Source organism: Callospermophilus lateralis, chromosome 8, assembly GCF_048772815.1.
Source record: "Callospermophilus lateralis isolate mCalLat2 chromosome 8, mCalLat2.hap1, whole genome shotgun sequence".
Lineage (NCBI taxonomy): Eukaryota > Metazoa > Chordata > Mammalia > Rodentia > Sciuridae > Callospermophilus > Callospermophilus lateralis.
The window spans coordinates 133,308,556-133,325,172 of record NC_135312.1 but is presented as its reverse complement, the minus strand read 5'-3'; the positions used below and the strand labels follow the sequence as shown (position 1 = coordinate 133,325,172).

At 34.2% G+C, this 16,617-nt stretch overlaps 2 protein-coding genes across 9 annotated transcripts in view; one reads left to right on the top strand and one right to left on the bottom strand.

Annotated features, from left to right (window-relative positions):
* Hspa4l (heat shock protein family A (Hsp70) member 4 like) overlaps nt 1-8,493 on the top strand; it is a 47,014-nt gene extending 38,521 nt beyond the window's left edge. Inside the window, exons 17-19 of one of the 2 annotated variants that reach the window (XM_076864310.1) lie at nt 113-232; nt 3,894-4,055; nt 6,269-8,493. In XM_076864310.1, coding sequence (XP_076720425.1) covers nt 113-232; nt 3,894-4,055; nt 6,269-6,460 — 474 coding nt within the window. In that variant the 3' untranslated portion in view covers nt 6,461-8,493. Of the gene's footprint in view, nt 1-112; nt 233-3,881; nt 4,056-6,268 lie in introns of those variants that run through there. The other variant, XM_076864311.1, reaches the window with a different exon arrangement.
* LOC143405900 (uncharacterized) overlaps nt 1-16,617 on the bottom strand; it is a 38,958-nt gene that overhangs the window by 17,341 nt on the left and 5,000 nt on the right. The window contains exons 3-5 of one of the 7 annotated variants that reach the window (XR_013092133.1): nt 14,202-14,285; nt 11,619-11,660; nt 4,975-7,691 (exon numbers count right to left, since the gene is read on the bottom strand). The exons of 1 other annotated variant lie outside the window; for it this stretch is intronic. Coding sequence is in view for 2 of the 6 variants with exons in the window: in XM_076864312.1 (XP_076720427.1) it covers nt 7,629-7,691 (63 nt within the window). In the remaining 4 variants the exon portion in view is untranslated. 5 more of the 7 variants (XR_013092131.1, XR_013092134.1, XM_076864312.1 and 2 more) reach the window with 5 other exon arrangements.

Below are 16,617 nucleotides of genomic sequence, written 5' to 3'. Positions count from 1 at the left end.
GTAGGGAAATAGAGGGAACATGTTTTAATATGGCCATTATATTATTCCAAAGAGCCAAATAAATTTTATGTTAATGCTCTTGTTCTTTTTAACATTTTTCTTTTATTAATAGAAGTATGGCCAGCCTATTCAAATGAGGTACATGGAACATGAAGAGAGACCAAAAGCTTTAAATGACTTGGGAAAAAAGATTCAACTTGTCATGAAAGTGATAGAAGCCTATAGAAACAAGGTATTGAATTCATAAGGACAATGGGTAATGATGGTGTGTGTGTGTGTACCTGGGAAAGGGTGGGATCTGTCCAAAACTTCTCAGCCACAGAGCTGTAGTAGTTGTTGCTGTCCATTTCCAGGGACTCTGTATAACCATACTAAAAACTTTTTTTTTTAATTGAAGACAGTTATTAATAGAGGATTCTGATACACTTAAAATCATTGGCTTTTGTAGATTTTCCTCAAGCTACTATATACATTAATTCAGTGACCAAATTATTGTGGTTTTTTTGTAATTGTCAATGTATCTTTTATTTTATTTATGTATATGCGGTGCTGAGGAATTAACCCAGGGCCTTACACATGGCAGGCAAGCATTCTACCACTGAGCCACAACTCCTGCCCAAAACTTATTTTTTTCCCACAATTCAACAGGCCAGAAATACAACATCAAGGTGTCAGCAGGGCTTCTGTCCCTCTGAAAACACTGGAAGACAATCTGTTCCTTGCCTCTTCCAGCTTCTGATGACTGTAGGTGTTCCTTAGCTTGTGGCTGCATCACTTCAATCATTTTGCATGGTCACATGGCCTCTTCCTCTTTTTTTTTTTTTTTTTTTTTTTTTTTAGTTGTACATGGACACATTTCCTTTATTTATATGTGGTGCCAAGGATTGAACCTAGTGCCTTGTACATACAGGCAAGCACTCTACCACTGAGCCACAACCCTAACCCTGCAAATTGGTTTTTTTTTTTTAAAAAAAAAGATTTTCATTTTTGTATTTTTCATACAGTGAAATAGAGATTCTTTTGGGAACATTTTTTTTCCCCCATGGGACTATATGAGACTGAACTCTCATAGTCTTTACTTTGTTCTTTGGCTGCTTTTTTTTTTTTTTTTAGTTGCTTTTGGTCATGTTCACAGTTCATTAGTCATCCTTGGTTCCCTATATATACATATATATATAAAAGAATTTTAGATACATACTAAATTTGTAATACTTTAACTTTCCACTGTTTGTAGGCCTGAGAGATATATTCAAATGGAGATATAATTTATGTAACTATAACAGAAAAATTTAACAAAATTAAACATACATTTTCCTCCTCTAAACCAGTGGTTACCAGATTTTATCTTTGAGAAGAAAATAAATATGAATCTTTGCAGTGTTTAATATATTATCTTTACAACTCTTCATGGCTTTGTTGTAGTGCAGCAATGGACAGTAGGTAAACAAATGGATGTGGCCGTGTTCCCTCAAAAAAGCTTTTTATTAAAAACATAGCTAGCCAGGCACAGGAGCACATACCTGTAACCCCAGCGGATGGGGAGGCTGCGGCAGTAGGATAGAGTTTTCAAAGCCTGCCTCAGCAAGGCGCTAAGGAACTCTAAATAAAATACAAAATAGGGCTGGAGATGTGGTTCAATGGCCTAGTGTCTTTGACTTCAATTCCCAGTAACCCACCACCACCACCAAATTAGGTAGTCACTTGAACTTGACCCATGGGACAGGTTTACTGGTCTTACTTTCAAATAAATAATTCACTTTTATCCCCCAGTTTTTTATCATTGTTATAACTGCATTATTGTGTAGGAGAGACCAGCACCAGAAACTTTTCAGATATAGGAGCTTACATTTATCAAGCAGTGGTGAATTTTAAGCACTGTTCTTGGGGTATCTCATGTTATTCCCACAAGGATATATCCCTGACAGCATTAATACTGCTGTCTCAGTTTACATATAAGCAAACTGAAATGCTGAAGCAATTTGTTGAATATTATATAAGTAGTAAATGATAGGGAACTGTGAATTAAGCCTAGGTGGTCTGGTATCAGCCTACAGATTTTCAGCAGCTATACTATTTTCCCTGTTACACAAAGTAGAAAGTTATTCTGTTTTAGAAGAGATCAATGAGGTTTGTAAAACAGAAATTGCAATCCAGGTAGCATAATAGTAAAAGCCATATGCTACTTGTGAATAAGTCTGCAAATAACTTTTTGTATTAACATCACAAATAGTGTATAAAGAAGGAAAAGAAAGAAGGAACAGGCAGGCAACAGAAAATACCAGGATTAAAATTCTGTGGCTCAGTACTTTCTAGGCTTTGGCTGTCTTCTTGAGTGCGTGGAAAAAGTAAGGCACTGTCGGGGTGGTGATTTGTCAGAGAATGGTGGACTTCCAGTGGGACACAACATGGCAGAAGAGAACTGAAAGTGGTGAGAGCTCAAGATATAATAATAATTGGAAGAGAAATGTTCTAGCAAAATGGACTAGTTGCAGCTGAAAAGTCCCAGAGAACATGTTGGAGAAATAGCAGGAAGGCCAGTGTGGCTTAAAACAGTAGGTAGAGAGCTTAAAATAGTAGGTATGGATGCCAGATCATGAAAGTCCTAGTCAGCCCAGAGATGTGAAATTGTTGGAGGTAATCAAGCATATTAGTGACCTGACTTATCTTTTTAGAGGGTTCTGAAGTAGACAAAGTTAAGACTCTGTTCAAGTAATACAAGCAAGAAATGGTGGAAGCTTGTACACAGATAATACAGGGGCAAGAAGTGGTCAGATTTTCACCTTTATTTGAAAACTAGAGCTTATAAGAATTATGATAGATATGATGTAAACATATCAAAAAGAGAAGTAAAAAAATCCTCCAAGGATGTTTATCTGAAAGGATGATGTTTCCACTTACTAAGTTGGGGAAAACTGAAAGAGTAGATGAAGATAAAATCGGGAGTTCAAAACAGGAGGTAGGTATTGAAGTTAGACTCCTATTTAAGAGTTCAAGAATGAGGTTCAGGCTAGAGAAATTTTTGAAGCGTTTAGGTAGAGAGATGAATGAAGATGCACTAGCAAAGGAAACTTAAGTGATCCATGATGTATGAATAAATTCAAGAAAACGTGGCAGCCTGGAAACTGAGTCAGATATAGTGGGTATGTGATTTGTAAATCATACAAGCAGAACTTCTTGGAGTCTCAGAAAACCGGTGGCTTTAAAATGGCATCTCTGTCTTCCTATTTGGATTTATTCAATTCTCTTTTCCTTGATTTTCTCAGTTCAGTCTGTAATTAATCATATCATCATCTTGCTGTGTGTTATCTTGCCACTTCTGGTTTTGTAGCTACCAGTCTAATCCATGACTTCTTAGATTGTCTCTATTACGTAGCATTCTCCTGTTCAGAAACCTTAGCATCATGATACTGTATGTTCAGCATTTTCTGTCTAGCCTTCTATGTGCCTGTCACCTAATGTCTCTTATTCTCTAACAAACTCCATTCCATTACAGTGCTTTCTTTTTTGTTGAATATTCTCTACTAATCATTATTTTGTAAATCTGACTTCTTCAGAAAACTTCTTTTTAAATTCACACTTGTTTTATTTCTTCTAATCATTTAGCTTTGTTATATTTGTATGTGGCTTCTTCACATGAATATTTATTAGATGTGCAATCAATAAGAATCTAAATTTTTAAAAAATATTTATCTTTTAGTTGTAGTAGGGCACAATACCTTTATTATTTTTATGTGGTGCTAAGGATCGAACCCAGGGCCTCACACGCACTAGCCGAGTGCTCTACCACTGAGCCACAACCCATGCCCCAAGAATCTAAATTTTTAAACAGAAATTATCAATTAATTGGTGCGTACCAGAAAATAAATTAACATTAAGTAAAGCTTGTTTAATAGGATGAAAGATACGATCATTTGGATCCTGCTGAAATGGAAAAAGTTGAAAAATATATCAGCGATGCCATGATTTGGCTGAACACTAAGATGAATGCACAGAATAAATTAAGTCTCACTCAAGAACCTGTGGTTAAAGTTTCGGAAATTGTTGCAAAGTCTAAGGTAAGAAACAATTTTTTTTTTTTAGTTGTTAGACTTTTATTTATTTATATGTGGCGCTGAGAAATGAACCTAGTGTATCATACATGCTAAGCAAGTGTTCCACTGCTGAGCCATAGCCCCAGCCTCAAATTACCTTTTAATGATGAGTTCAAGGACTGAAATTGATTAATAAAATCATACTTCAAGAAGTAATTTGTAGCCAGGCATTGTGATGTATGCCTGTAATCCAACAGCTCAGGAGGCTGAGGCTGGAAGTTCTAAAGTTATAAGCTAGCCTTAGCGACTTAGTGAGACACTGTCTCAAAAAAAAAACAACAAAAGGAGGTCTCGGGGTTTGGCTCAGTGGTTAAGTGCTCATCCTCAGTACCCAAAGAAAAAGATGCAGAAGAACTCAAAAATAAACATAAGGCTAATCTCTTATTATGTTAAATTTGTTTAAAGTGATTCTAGGTATAGAATATCTGTTCTTTTTATTAATTTGTCACACAGGGCTGATGTTGAATTCAAGAGTAAAACAGTGAAATAAAGCAGTATGATGACTTTTGACAGCTGTAAATTCAAACTCAGAGATTTGGCGAGACCTCTGAGTCTTCATTACAGTATAGGTATCTTGGATCCAGTTTGAAATTTGTGAATTCTGTGGTAAAATCTTGTTTTCAAAAGTTTGATCTGAGATAAGCTAGGCAGATTAAATGTCTAAAGTTATCACGGAGGAGCGGGGGATGTGGCTCAAGCGGTAGCACGCTCGCCTGGCATGCATGGGGCGCTGGGTTCAATCTTCAGCACCACATAAAACTAAAATAAAGATGTTGTGTCCATCAAAAACTAAAAAAAAAAAAAAAATTAAAAAAAGTTATCATGGAAAACTTCATTAAAAAAAATCAGCATCCAAATAGAAAAATTAGTAAAAGGCTTGTTGCATTAGCAGTTGAGAAAAGAATAAACAAAAACATATGAAATAGAATTCATCCTTACAATTAACCTAAAAATTCCAAATCTTTTTTGGCATACATACATATATATATATACACACACACACACACACATACATACATATATATATATATATATTGTGTGTGTGTGTGTGTTGGTGGTGGTGCCTGGGATTGAACCCAGGGCCTTGTGTGTGGGTGGCAAGCACTCTACCAGCTGAGCTATATCCCCAGCCCCTTGTTGTATTGTTTTTTACAATCTTTGCAAGAGTTGGCAAGGATGTAGAGAGATGGATGATTTTCCCCTGAGCAGTTAGGTTAAATTTGTTAGAACTTTCCTGGGACACTGTCAGAAAAAATATATATAGGAATTTAACCTGTATATAATTTAACATGTCTAGAAATGACAATTCTAGGAACTGCTACATAAATAAATAGATGCATCTATATAACACTATGTAGCCATTGAACATAATGGTTTAGATACAGAGATGTTTAGATACAATGTTCAAGATATTGTCAAATCAAGAAGACTTTTTTAGAGTACTATGTGTAGTTTGTTACTAAAAGATTCTAAGATTTTACTTTCTTGGTATCTCTGCAGCAATCTCTTTGACAATACTCTTTCAGATTTTCCAATTTGATTAGTCTTATGTAATAATTTTTTTAAATATGATGCATAAAAAGCAGATGGAAGACACCTTGTATTCATTTAAATAATTAATGTTCAATTTATTTTTATGGCTTTTTTCTTCACCTATTTTCAAAAAATAGTGTTGTTAGTATGTGTATTTATGTCCATTATTTAAAAGTTATTCCTACCAAAGTAAATGGTATTTAAATTATGAAATAAGTTTTAGAAAGGTTAGATACAAAAATATTTTGTGAGGTCTGGTGGCCCATGCTGTAATTCCAGGGATGTAGGAGGCTGACACAGGAGGTCCGAAAGTTCAAAGCCAGCTTCAGCAACTTAGTGAGGCACCCTGAGCAACTTAGTGAAACGCTGTTTCAAAATAAAAAGGGATGGGGATGTAGCTCAGTGGTTAAGTGCCCTTGAGTTCAATCACTAGTACCAAATTTATATAAAAACCATTTTAGAGTTTGATTGCCGCAAACATTCACTAGTCAGAAGGTAAATCATTCATGAAGCTGTTGAAATAATGGTATTGTGGCTGAGCTTATAAATTTAGGAATTTGAAATTTTGTGAAATTTTAGAAAAATTACAGAATTTTGAAAGTTAATAGTAACTTAGTATTTTAAATATTTTTTCTCGTCTTTAGGAGCTAGATAATTTCTGTAACCCCATCATTTACAAACCCAAACCAAAAGTAGAAGTGGCTGAAGACAAAACAAAAACTAATAGTGAACATAACGGACCAATGGATGGACAGAGTGGAACGGAAACTAAACCAGATGCAACAAAAGACAGCACACAGCATACTAAATCATCTGGGGAGATGGAAGTGGACTAAGTCTTAATTTTACCTTCATATAATTCAAATAGCAAATAGTGCAAGTAACCACAGGGTCCATTCATCTTTTACATCTGGCACACAAAACAGATGTTCCATTGTTCTTAACTACTTTGTCATTTGTTTTTTGAAGTAGTTTTGCAAAGTGAGTGCACCTGTCATTTCATTACTGCTATGTGAAGCTTCAGCTGAATATAGATGTACAAGTCAGTTTTAGCTTTCCTGATGATGTAGTTTATATCAAACATGCAGAATTGGTATGTAATTGGCAATAGTCTACCTAAACCTCACTTCCTTTATTCAGGAAAGGATACCGTATTGCACTATTGTTGCAGAAGCATAGATTGAACTGCATTGTAATTTTGAAAAGCAAAAGTTGATGTGGTTTAAAGCCACTGAGGGGTACGGGCCTTTTTCTAGTTATTGTATTGTTATAATTTAAATATTAAAACAAATAAGAGGTTTCTGAACAAATTAGTCCATCTCATTGGTATACCACAAGAACTCAGTTTTGTTGTCATCACATAAATGAACTAAGTCACATGTGGAAAGAGAAAATGCACAATTTTATGTTAAACTGACACCAGCAGTTTGCCTCTTTAGTTAGTAATGTGCATTGATGTTTTCTTAGAATCTCTTCTTTCACTTGAAACTGTTGATTTACTTGTCCTGAAGACGAGCTGCTGCTGAAATAATGCTAGCTTAAAAGAGAAGCCTTTTTGATGAAATTACATTATGGGGAAAATGCTGTTGACCTACTCAGACATGCATCTGTGATGTTAGTACCTCATTTCAGTTTTAATAGTTGTGTTGGTTTTCTTAATTGATTTTGTTCATATCTTAACACAGGGTAGGGAGAAATGGCACAATGCATTGCATAATATTATCATTGATTTACTAAATGTTACAATAAACACTATTAAATAAGCAGTAATACTGAAAAGGAGCACTTATACCATAAGACTTAGGAAATAATGCTTGTAATAAACTTAACTGTTTTACATATCAATAGGCAAAATATATAATGTTACATAGTGTGATATGATGTGATTAAATTATAGTTCCTGCTGTTAAATTAACTTTTGAAACCTTGGCTCCAGTTTTGGTGCTTCTTAATTAAATGGGAGAAGGGACAGTAAATTTAGTATCATCACCAGATTTGTTCACATCATTCAATTCTGTCCAGGGTCTTCAAACTGTGTATGGAAAAAGACTGAAGTAATATGTCAACCTACAAGGAAAAGCACAGATAAATGTGTTCTTAATGCCAGTTAACTAGATTAACTTACATTGATATTTTGAAAGACTAATTTTATCCCAAATCTAAGTTAAATATATCCCAAAATTAATGTTTGTAGTAGTAACAGAAATAGTATTAAATTAGTGAAAATTGAGAGTATAATATCTTTAGGGATAGTCATTATTTCTCAGAACTAGTTCTCTAAGATAGAGATTTTGTTTCTACAATGTAGTTTCCACGGAAAGAGTACATACAGAGTAATACATCTTGCAGATTTTTAAATTCTGCCTTTTTCCAGGAAAGTCCTCCTTTTTGCATTAAGCCATGCTGTCTCAATATAGTTTTTAATATCTGCAGTTTTCTTTTTAATACTTTTAAAGTGACAAAATATATTTTTAAAGCACGTATCAGTTGCTTTCCATTTGTATGGAAATATATACATTCATTTCAGAAAAAGCATGAATATAAAAGGGGATATATAACAGTACAAAAGATAAATAATTATTAATGTGTTTTGAGTATGGTTTTGAATAGTGTACAGTTCACTCTAATTTAGTCTGAATTGCAGTATGCAATAATCATAAAATTTTTTTCAAACTAAAAATCTCTTTTAGAAGTTATTTTGATGCATAGCAAAATAATGTTATCTCATGTAGTAAGCAAATAAGTATGCAGGGAAATAAAGGTATAGATTACCTTATAGTACAAATTTTTTGTCTTTCAGAAACCAGCTCTTAATATAGGCAAGTTGTCCAATGATTATAAAATTGAAGGTGGTTGTATAAATTACAAACTTTGTGATATTTTTAATTCATTAGTGATAGACTTTTTAATTTATTAAAAAACACCCCAAAAATGCAGATGACAGAATTGAGCTATTGGAATAACAGATCCTAGTTTTTAAATTGTAATAAGTGAAAAAAAAAATGTAATAAGTGATCTACAAAAAGCAAGAGGAGTGTTGTATATATTAAGTTAACGTTTTAAAAATAAAAAATAAACACAAGAGAAGCCGGAGCATGGTGGCACATGGCCTGTAATCCCAGCAGCTTGGGAGGTTGAGGCAGGAGGATTGTGACTTCAAAACCACCCTCAGCAACTTAGACCCTGTCTCTAAACACAATATAAAAATGGGATGGAGATGTGGCTCTATTTAAGTGTCCCTGGTTTCAATCCCCAGGACCAAAACCAAAAAACAAACTGAAGATTCTTAGATTTTGGGGTGAGGGTACAGGCCATTTTTAGTATTATGGTTATTTCCTTGATGTCTTTAAAGTGAATTAGGGAGCTCAGTAATCATTGTGACAGGGTCAAGAATTTTATCAAAATGAATACGTTTTAATTTTTGCAAAATCCATATGAAAGGCATTGAATTTAGCTAATATTGACCCAAAGTAGATAGAACCATCCCTCCATTTTTATAAATTTGAAATGTAATAATAAAATGTTTTAAGTAGAATTTGGTAGTCCACAATTAAAGCCTTTCCACTGATTTTACCTATTATAAGGCTGAGGTATAACTCAGTGGTAGAGCACTTCCCTTGCACAAAGCCCATGACATCTCCAGCACAGCAAAGAAAAACCTTACATAGGGCAGATCTCATTGTGATGTACTTTTCTATTATTGATTTGATTCTGTTTTGCAGTTACTAGCCTATAATTTTGAAATTTTCCTTTGCTTTGGCAGTGCTGGAGATAACCCAGGGCCTTCCATGTGCTAGACACAAGTGTTCACTACTGAGCTACATACCATGCCCCTTCATAGAAGTGATTCTAATTTTTGCAAGGGATTGGAATCCATGGGTGCTAAACCACTGAGCTACATCCCTTACTCACAAACTTTGTTGAGTCTGGCTGAAAGTTGCCAAAACTTGTGATCCTCCTGCCTCTGCCTCCTGAGTCACTGGGATTATAGGTGTGAAGCCAGGGCACCCCATTTAGAAGTCATTCTCAAATGATCAGAAAAAATAGTTTTCTTGGTTTTTAGAGTTTTAGTTTAAAAAGTTCATTTTTATAATAAATGTTATTTTGTGGTTAAGCAAAGCCCCTGGGTTTCAACCCCAGCAATGAAGGAAAGGAAAAGAAAGGGAAAACTTTTCTTTTTTTCCTTTTTTTTTAAAAGGAAATTTTTGAAGTAGAGTTTAGCTTTGTAAAAATGAATAATTATTGATATAGCACAACAATTATTTGAAATCTTGTGGCATTAATTAAAAGTAAGCCACTGAGTTTTTAAGTAAAAAGAGACAGGTTTATGAAATTTATTCTATTAATAATATTAATAAAGATCAGTTTAATTAGGAAACTAATCTTATTAAATCAGTACATTGCAGAAGATGGACTTTTTGACTAAAAAATACCAAATTAAACATTTTTTATTTTAGTTGTTAGACCTTTATTTATTTGTATGTGGTGCTGAGGATCGAACCCAGTACTTCACCCATATGAGGCAAGCACTCTTCCACTGAGCCATAACTCCAGCCCCTCTTTGGTTTTTATCAAAGTATGATTTTTTTCCCAAGATTTTGAAATAATTCCCAGGAAGCGTATTGATTTTCTTTTCATTAAAAAGTAAGGTTAATTCAACTAGAAGACCATAACTCCAAATACAACGAGAAATTTCACCTATTTAACGATTATTTCTGTTTTAAAATGCCCTAAAATTAATTTTCTTTTATATACCGAGTCCTAACAAAATATTTTGAATTCATAATACTGCTAACGTCTGTCTGTCTGTCTATACATTTTAGATGTAGGGGACTGAAATGTATAGACATTCATTAAATAGAAGAGTACTTGAAATTTTAAGAATGTTAAAAAACTGCTAAAGAAGAAAACCTAAATGTCTATGGAAGTGGTCAATACTGACAGGTGGTGGTTAATAGCTTTTTCATCTTCTGGATCCCTATGAATACTTCCAGCATAATGTTAGAATGAATATTAAAAGAAAAACAATATTTGTCAAAAAACACTATTAAAAAACTTGGAGCTATCAAAGTAAAGCTAATTAATCACGAAGATTTGATTCAGTCTGTAAGGCAAAGTCCATACCAAAAAAATTAAAATATGATCTTTACTCTGGATTCTGTAACTTATGTCCAGTCCTAAGTCACAGGATGACTATTTAGAAAATAAACTTTTGATACCTATAAGATCAAATCAAATTCAGCATGTTAGATTAGTCACCTGATATGTAAACTAAGATGTAAATTCTTAATTTTTATTGTTTCCTTTTTTTATTCCCTTGTCCAGTTCTAGACTCATTTACATATAACAGTTCTGTTTTTCTTAGGTATACTTTTGTCCTTCTGGATTATCCTTTACATCCTTCATGGCATTTAAAAATTTAGGATTTTATCGAAATTAACATGTTTCACTGAATAACTTTGATAGTTAATTTTAGTACTTTTGTTTCCCTGAATAGTCTTTGGATTCTTAATTTGATAATCCATGTTATAAACTTCTATATATAATGGCTCAAATTTAGCAGTGGTAGCTTTCATATTATATAGAATTTTTTCATCTCAAATTTAGTTGCATTTTTCATTTTCATAGTCATATAGATGTTTCATATTCTTGCCTTAGCATGTTTTTAAATAGTTCTGGACCAAAAGAAGTCAGTATTGTGAGTGTATTTTAAATAACCAACATCTATCTCCTTTATAATATCTATCTCCTTTATAATCCTTGATGTGACAAATGACAAAACAAGTCTGAAATTGAGTAGACACCTTCCATTCTTTGCTGCTTTTATTAAATGCATGTGCTTTTTTTTTTTTTTTTTTTTTAGTATTTTGCTTTGTATGATTTGAGTTAAAATGCTCTTAAAATAATATGAACCCATTTAGGATGCAGATGTTAAATGTCATTAGAAACGAAAATATGAGGGCTGGGGGCATGATTCAGTGACAGAGTACTTACCTTAAAGGTCCTGGGTTCAAACCTCAGGAAAACAAACGAAAGCTTAACAAAAAGGAAAAGTGTTGTTATATTCCCTGAAGTCAATTTTTATGGATTGGTGTCTTGGAAGGACAGTCATATTACAAGTGGCTAACTTTTACTTTTGGTAGAAAGAAGCCACTATTGTTTAATATCACAATATACATAAACAATTTTCATGAAGTTAATGGTTTGGAAGAAAGAAGCCACTATTGTTTAATATCACAATATACATAAACAATTTTCATGAAGTTAATAGTTTAGTATTCAAAACATGGCATCCAACTCATTTTTTCTTTTCTCCACCCATTATTAAAATGATTTATATACAGAATGATTCTGACTCCAGTCATTACTGTAAGATACTTTAAACAGTTTAATTTCTATTAGCTAATAATGCCTTTTTTAATGAGAACTCCATCACATTTGATTTAATTTCTGTCTTCTATACAAGCAGAAAATTGTAATCAACTAACACCTCTATAAAAAGTAGTGGAGTTTTACATGTGATAGACCCTTTAACAGATATTCAGACCACAGCAATTCATTGCCATCTCCACCATTATGGTCAAATTTTTTCATTTCTGGTTTTTGCTTAAAAGCCTGATTCTCATCATTGGACACAAATATAATTGTTCTCATGCTGGGTTCATTTCATGTCTTCCAAATATGCAAATCTAAATAGTTTGTCCAACAGATGTTCATTCAGTAAATGTAGTGCTAACAAAATAAGCAAAGATTGGTATGCAGCAAGTCTTTGTATGAACTTCACATTCTGTCAAATAGAATATTAAAATTGACATGTCTTAAAGCATCAAAATTTACAGTTTGGTGCCATAGTTGAGAATCATACTGAGACCCCAGAAAATTTCCATTGTTAACATTGTTTTTGAACCATCAGTGCAAGTGTCTAAAATTGGCATGATTGGTTTTTGTGGATACCTGAAAGAATCTTAGTGACCCTTAATGTGTCCACAGGCCATCGATGAAAACCACTGCTGTATGGTAGTAAAAGAGCATGTAATTTATAAGGAAAATGAAATAAAAATGTCAAGAAAAGGTATCTTAACCGGTGGAAAATAAAAAGCATTTCAGAAGATATTCTGAAACTAATTTAAATTATAATTGAATGCACTGAGTATTTTCAACATTGACGAATAGAGGTTTCTAGCACCCCCACTCCCCACCCCCCCATTCACAAGGCTGCTAAGTGATGTGTGCATTGGGCACTGTAAGGTAGGTAAGTATGGGGGAACACGGGAAAACAGCCCAGAGATGGACTGGAACCTTATAAAAGATTCTGAGGCAGGAGAATTAATTGCCCTGGCATCTTACACCCTAACTTCACAGCTGGGGGAGGGGGAATTTCCCCAAGGAAGGGACAGGTAGAGTCCCACCAAACTTGGAGACACTGGCAAATACTAGCTATTGTAACACAACTGGCTCATGCCTGCTTATGTGAGGGACAGGATTTCACCTCACCTTGCAGTGTATCCACACTAGCCAGGAACCACTGAAGGAATTACAAGAGAAAGAATTTCAGTGTGCAAAAAAGCAAAGTCATAAGGGCAGCTCCCTTACATTAAAAGAGCATTTAACTACAGAAACCCTATGTCAGGAGGGAGTGAAATAATCCAAATTTTGATAAGGTGCAAAACAACTCAGACCCTGTCTCTAAAATACAAAATGGGGCTGGGGGTGGTCGAGTGCCCCCCCCCCAAAAAAAATTAAAAGTAGTGGTCATCCACAATTTCTAAGCCAGCAAAAACTATCCTTAAGAAACATAAATGAATATTTTTCCAAGAAAACCGGACCAAACTTGAAAAGAAAAGGGAATCCTAGGTCCAGAATTGAAAGGTAAATACCATTATGATAGTTTATGAAAGTATAAAGCCCATTAGAAGAGCAAATATACAGAACATTCAAAATAACCAGAAGAAAATCATCAAAATGAAAGGAATAAACCTTAACTTGCATTGATCTTGAATGTAAATAACTTCTCCAATTAAAGAACAGCTTTTTAAATAGATCAAACAATATGCTTCCTACATGAGGACTGAAAAGGGGAAATGATACTAGCAAATGGACACCTAACCTGAACATACTTTCACCTGATAGACAAGGTTAAGATAATTATAATATCAATTCTCATTTCACAGCACCCAGTTTATTATAAACTTTTTCTAAAAGAGACTTAAAGGATGAGATGGGCTCAAATACAATGGTATTTCATCAATAGTCCTGACAAACAATGCAACATCAAAGTTAAACACTGCTATACAGCAAATGGACCTACAAGGTACTTGTAGTACATTAAATAGCTCACGGAACTTCCCCTAGGATAGAATATATAATAGGTCATAAAAAGTTTGCCTTACACTTGCTAAAAAAGGCGCTTTAGTATTTGAAAATATGAAATATTTATCTGATTTGCTTATAATGGAGTAAAACTAGAAATCTTCAACAAAAGAAACTTGGGACATTATACAAGTATATGGAGACTACACATACACTTTGGAACCATTTAAAAATGCCTTAAAATTGACCAGGCATGGTAGCACACACCTGTAATTTCAGGAGCTCCAGAGGCTGAAACAAGAGGATCCCAGTTCAAAGCCAGCAAAGCAATAAGCAGCTCAGGAAGACTCTCTAAATAAAATACAAAATAGGGTGGGGATGTGGCTCAGTGGGCTAGTGAGTTCAATCCCTAGTACTAGAAGAAAATTCCTTAAAACCAAAGAAAATGCAAATAAACACACCAAAACCTGTAGGATACTGGAAAATTGGAGATATATAGCAATGAGTACCTATATCAAAATAGATTTCAAATAAACAACCTAAGCATGCGTCCCAAATACTTAGAACCAAACCCCAAAGGAAAGATCAAACCAGGAAGTAATAGGCTAAAAAAACTTATCAAACTGTCTTAGAAAAGACACACCTATTAAGCTGCAGTTAAAATAGTACAACACTGGGACAGGCATGAAACAGAACTGAATATAAATTGTGATATTACAAACATACATGAATGACAATCTAATCATGAGGAAACATCAGGTAAACCCTAATTAGGGAATGCTATATAATTAGCCTTCACACCACACACACATTGAAACTGACGATGTTTTAGCTGTAATCATTTCACAATGTGTATAAAATCACACAACAAAACTGGAGTAGTATAAATTTGTAAATTATAACAATTCTGGAGTGACAAGAGAAACATCTTAATGTTATAAGAAATCCATCCATATTAAAGAGACTAAAGACATGGCAACTTTTATGCAATGTGTACTAAACTGTAATAGAGGAAAAACTGCCTAAAACAGACATTATTGGAATGATTGACATCAGAACATGAACTTTATATTATATCAGTGTCAAACATCTTTATTTAAAAAAAATGATCCTTGTTCTTTAGTAATTCACACAGAAATTTGGGGTAACCTATTTTAGAATATTTCATAAATATAAACAGTAGGCTTGCAGTAAAGAGAATGTTAAATGGGTCAAAATGTTAAGAATTGATGAATCTGGGCTGGGGCTGGGGCTCTAATACTAAAGCGCCTTTTTTCAGCAAGTGTAAGGCACTAGGTTCTATCCTAAAAATAAAGGTATTTTTTTCATCTTCAACTATTTTTTAAAAATTGATGTATCTAGCCAGGCACAATGGAGCATGCCTGTAATCCTAGCAGCTCAGAAAGCTGAGGCAGGAGGATCATGCCAGCCTCATCAACAGGGAGGTACTAAGCAACTCAGTGAGACCCTATATCTAAATTAAAAAAGGGGGGGGGGATCTGAATAAGAGACAATTCAGGAATTCTATGTAACAATTTTCTTGTAAGATTAAAATTATTTCTAAATATAAAGTTAAAAAAAAATGCTTTGCAGGAACTTCTGCCAAGCCAATAGCAAAAGCAAGTCTGGGTTCTTGGGAACTCAAAGAGAATTGCTCCAGAATTATAATGCATGGCGGCTGGGGTTACAGCTCAGCCTTGCACATGTGAGCCAAAGGGTTCGATCCTCAGCACCACATAAAAATAAATAAATAAATGTATTATGTCTGCCTTTAAAAACCTTAAAAAAAAAAAAAGAATTATAACAAGAACTGCCAGAAAGCTGATTTTTTTCTTGTAGCTCTGTGTAGACAAACTTGAGTTATTCATTAATGTAGAAGTCAGCTCTCTGCCAGACCCACGCAGCATCAACAAAGGACCTCAAGTAGGGGTGATGGGAGATGGAGAAAAACAAAGAAAAACAGAGACATTCTGAAGTAAAGCTGGGACTAGGTGGGACACTGGGACACTCTGATGGGGGAACAGTGACCCAGAACTAGCTTTCAAGTTTATTATAAAGGGTCTCATAATTAGGAAGTTTAACTAGAGGGGCAATGTAAATTGTTAAAGTCTTGTGAGTTACCAAGAGGCTTCTCTGCACACTAAAAAGTTACAGAAGTAGAACTATTTTTGCAGTTACCCTACTGTTGCAATGCCAGGAACATCCTGCTGCATCCTTGCCTTTTTGGCAAGGAATGTTTCCCAGACTTGACTTTTGCCAACACCACAGGATCACCTGACGTCAACCGGGGCTCATCTGCTCTCCACATCTCCACCTTTCTTATTTTTTAACTGCAATCGATGCATGTCTACTTGGAGGTGTTGGAACTGGGATTTGACGAGACTGCATTTGACTGTGAGAATACAAAATTAAAAGTAAGGAAACAAGCCCTATAGGATACCATGTAGTATGTTTTAGCATATTCCAAGGATTAAAACCATTTAAGTCATTTAACAGGTTTTTGTTTTGTTTTGTTTTGCAAAATTGGCAGGAGATAACATAGGAATCTTGCTTTTTTGCCTGACTTGGATCTAATGGTGTAGGTGTAAAAGATATAAACTAACACTTATGATTTCAAATTGCTAATAAATGTATCTTTATTTTTTCTAACCCCACTGGGAATTAACATGTAAAACAGGTATTA